The sequence below is a fragment of the Trichogramma pretiosum genome, unplaced genomic scaffold (genome assembly GCF_000599845.2).
Source record: "Trichogramma pretiosum strain Unisexual culture from Peru unplaced genomic scaffold, Tpre_2.0 scaffold136, whole genome shotgun sequence".
Classification (NCBI taxonomy): domain Eukaryota; kingdom Metazoa; phylum Arthropoda; class Insecta; order Hymenoptera; family Trichogrammatidae; genus Trichogramma; species Trichogramma pretiosum.
The window spans coordinates 2,291-5,941 of record NW_019640816.1 but is presented as its reverse complement, the minus strand read 5'-3'; the positions used below and the strand labels follow the sequence as shown (position 1 = coordinate 5,941).

General features: G+C 41.0%; 1 protein-coding gene across 1 annotated transcript; it reads right to left on the bottom strand.

Moving 5' to 3' along the window:
* Nucleotides 1–362: 362 nt before the first annotated feature.
* Nucleotides 363–1,499, bottom strand: LOC106660564. The gene is made up of 2 exons (XM_014383585.2): nt 1,485–1,499; nt 363–1,403 (listed from the first exon to the last, which is right to left on the bottom strand). Exon 2 carries the CDS (start codon nt 1,335–1,337, stop codon nt 492–494), a length of 846 nt encoding a protein of 281 aa, XP_014239071.1. The 5' UTR covers nt 1,338–1,403; nt 1,485–1,499; the 3' UTR covers nt 363–491.
* Between the last annotated feature and the right edge of the window lie 2,152 nt (nt 1,500–3,651).

The following is a 3,651-nucleotide window of genomic DNA, read 5'->3' as shown; positions in this document are numbered from 1 at the left end:
TTTGAACACTTCGTCTTGGCTTGTACTTATAAAGCTCGCAAGCGTTCGAACGAGCTACATTTTTCTCTGCATACTTTTCTCTTCAACATCATGTATAGTGCGGTATAATCGCAAACGCCGATAAACTAATTTGACCCTGATAACTTTGCGGCTATGAAAGGACGATGAATACAGATATGTATGCGTGTATGTAACCGCATGTGTGAGTATGTATTTAAGCGATGGTGACCTCTTTCCATTCTTCCCCTTCGTCAACATCGGCTTATTTCGGATCGACACCGAGAGCTCACCCGCATCTATACTTTTTTCAGATCAAATAGACAAATCGTCAACACATAAAAAGAGATTTCATTTTTCCTCGGTATAATTTTTCAAAAAAAAAAACTTTATTGATCAAGATTAACATACAATCAACAAAAAAGTAAACAAAAACTTAATAACTCGCACATGAAAACTAGTGGAAAATCAGAGTTAGAGACCAAAAAAAAAGCTCACAGACACGAACAAAATCCAGCGGATAGAAATTTTTTCGCTCCACCTCTCAGACTCGAAGTATCATCGTTTTTCATTCCGATGGAACCGCTTATTATTTTCGATTCGTTTCTTTGGTCGTGGTAGGATACGAAATGGTTATTATTGTTATTTATGGTAGATTCTATGTTGTACAGACGATCGGTCTGCTCAACAGAACTTTCATCCAAACCGACGGTGCTAGGGTAGATGTAGTAAATCGTATTCTCGTATTCTAACTTGACACTTCTAGGCAATTTTTTAGCATCCCTCCGATCGATGTAAGTCTTCCGCGTGGAGCTCAGCACGTGCGAATATTCCTTATTGACGACGGGAGCTCGCAGGATGCTTATGGGAGCGCAAATCTTTGTTCCGAGTTTATCCAACAAGGCTTCCAGGACGTAATTTGGAATTGTAGGAGCTACATTGGATATCAAAATTGGTTGCTTTCTCTTGACCAGTGCTTCTATGGGAACCATCGATTTGCCTATACTAATACACTTTTGGTTATCGACAATTTCATCCACCAGTTCGGGCTTGCTCAGGTACACGCAGACCCGATTGTTCGAGATTCGCGAGGAAAATAAAACGTTTGCAGGTGCCACCATCTCTCCTATGGCAGTGACGTAATCGGTAAATGACAGGCCGTCGACACAGTGCAAAATCAAAGCTTGCTCTTTGCTTGGAACCGCCTCTTCACGGGAATCCACAAAGGTCGACGATGTGCTGATTTTTTTTTTGGATTTACCTCGATTTGTCTCGTTGAACGAAAAATTGATTCGTTTGCTGCTTCGAAATGTCTGATTGTAATCTTTCTGAGGGCTCATGATGACACACGTTGGCAGTTCGTGATTGTAACTGTGGCTTGCTCAAAAGTTTGTAAACACACACGGCTAATTTCTGTGACAATTATAATATCTATAAATTACGAATTTATATGAAATAATTGCTCATTTTCAAAAAAGTGAATATACCAGATGACCCATTATTAATTGTACTTATTTCGTCCAATGGGTGATTGTTTCCTACCGTAACTTATTTAAATACTACATGATAATTTTTCTATTGAATTTCACATTCTATCTCCTCCATTACCAACTGTTGTTATTATACATAGTCAATAAATATTGATCAAGAACGTAATATGTGTCAATGATAATTCAAAAAGAAAAAAGGGTGCACAGTCTTGAATAACTCAAGTAGAAATTTGGAGTATTCTGGTTATCTGGTGAAAACTTTTATTTCACACCAACTTTGATCTTCCTCTCAAGCTTCAGATAGAAGTAATACATTGATTTAATTATTCAAACTAACCTATAATAATGAAATTAAAACTCATCTGAGCAAACTATAAAAACGAAACGATTTAATGAAGAAAAGCAACATTAGTTTAGAGAAAAGTGACGATGAAGCTCGATGGCATTTTTGTATAAGGGTCCATGTGAACAAGCACGGAAGCTCTATTAGCCAGTCAGAACGCGGAGGCCGCGTGTGCATCGACAATAATATTTCGAGATAGTAAAAATGTTGTTGGTCAGTATGGCAAAAATGCTCGATTTAAATAACGACGGCCCTCGATGACTGCCTTCGTGTCATTACACACGTCCGTTCGGGATATGCACGTGCTACAGCACGTAACGTACGGTATACTTTCGATCCGCGATAGAAATAGAATCGCGACATTCGCAGCTGTCGGTGGCTCTGCTGCCGCTCGTCGATTCGTATAATAATCCAATTGAATCTAATTGCGACTATCCGCTTACTCATCCTGGCGCAGGCTCACGTAACAATTCTCTAGGATAAACCATATAGTTGTGCGACCGACTTGATGAGAAAAAAATCCAATGGGCTTTTTTTAGCAATTCGACGAGAAAATGAGCTCGTGATTCTGGTTGCTGCAGTCCGATTCGTGAAAATTGAAATTGTGCGTGGCTTTTTTCTTTAGCCCCGCATAGAGAGGTGCAGGCGCATCTCGTCTCGGGCCGTTGCATAGAGTCACGTAAAAAATCCCCTAGCCCCGTGGCGACGCAACGAAGAAAAAAATCGAGACACGCTGCGTCGATAAATCATCAATAAATTTCGAAATCTCGCGCACAAAGTTGTTTTCCCTTGATATCTATATACATTCTGATTCTGACTGTTGCTACTACGGACGCTATATTTACGGCGTTATTCATTTTTCTCTTGCTCTGCGAGTTTTCTACTCACGCTCGATAATAAAAAAAAATTTCCACTCACCGCATGCGTGCACACGTGGAGGGTACAGGAGAGAGAGAAAGAGAGAAAGAGAAAAGTGTAGGATATGAGCTTCGAATTTCACAGCCTCGGCACGCAAGTTATAAAATGCAGAAATATCCGATTCCCGCGCGAACATTGCTATACGTGCATAGAGTTAATAATGTATAACGCAAGACAGTCTATGCTTGTGGCCCGAAAGGGGAAAAATCCAAGTTCAATGAACTACCAATGTCAAACTCGACGCGTTCGATAAATAAAAAGGTAGACGTCGATTAGAACTTTTTTTTCTCCTGGCTGTAGTCTAGCTGTAGCACATTACGTAGCCAAGGAAAATTTCGCGATTTAAAGTCAAGGACAGACTCGCAGCAACATTGACATTTAGCAATGCGATTTAACACTGGCTATGTTCCAGCATATTCCGCTAGCACAGCTACGTCGCGCGCTCAAGATTAGAATCGACTTAGCTCTCGAGCGCAGAATATAAGGCGCTCAATGGCCGTTGCTCGCTTGGAAAGCTACACGCGACTTGGCGTTCGGTCGTATTTGTTTACACTCGGCCGGCGACTCTTATATTAAAGCGCCTTAGACAACATATTATTTTATGCAATAACCGCTACGAGGGTAGGGTCTACCTGCCTACATCAACCGCCGATCACATTCAAACAATCGGTATTTTTAGATGCTCACTCGAGGAAGCAGTGGTACATATCGAGCGCGCATACGTATACGCTTGGCGGCGAGAAGTGGGAAGGTCTTCATGTCTGATGGCGTGAGTTTCTGCGTGTGGACTGCATCTGAGCGCGTGGCTTTGATATTCAGCGAGGTAACTAGTTATTTTTCAGAAACAATTATTTTCTTACTCAAAGCCTATAGCACTTTATCCCTGACATCTTTACGACCGTA

Coding starts and splice junctions, on each gene's coding strand:
- LOC106660564 (XM_014383585.2), bottom strand. CDS start 1,337: ATGAGCCCTCAGAAAGATTACAATCAGACATTTCGAAGCAGCAAACGA.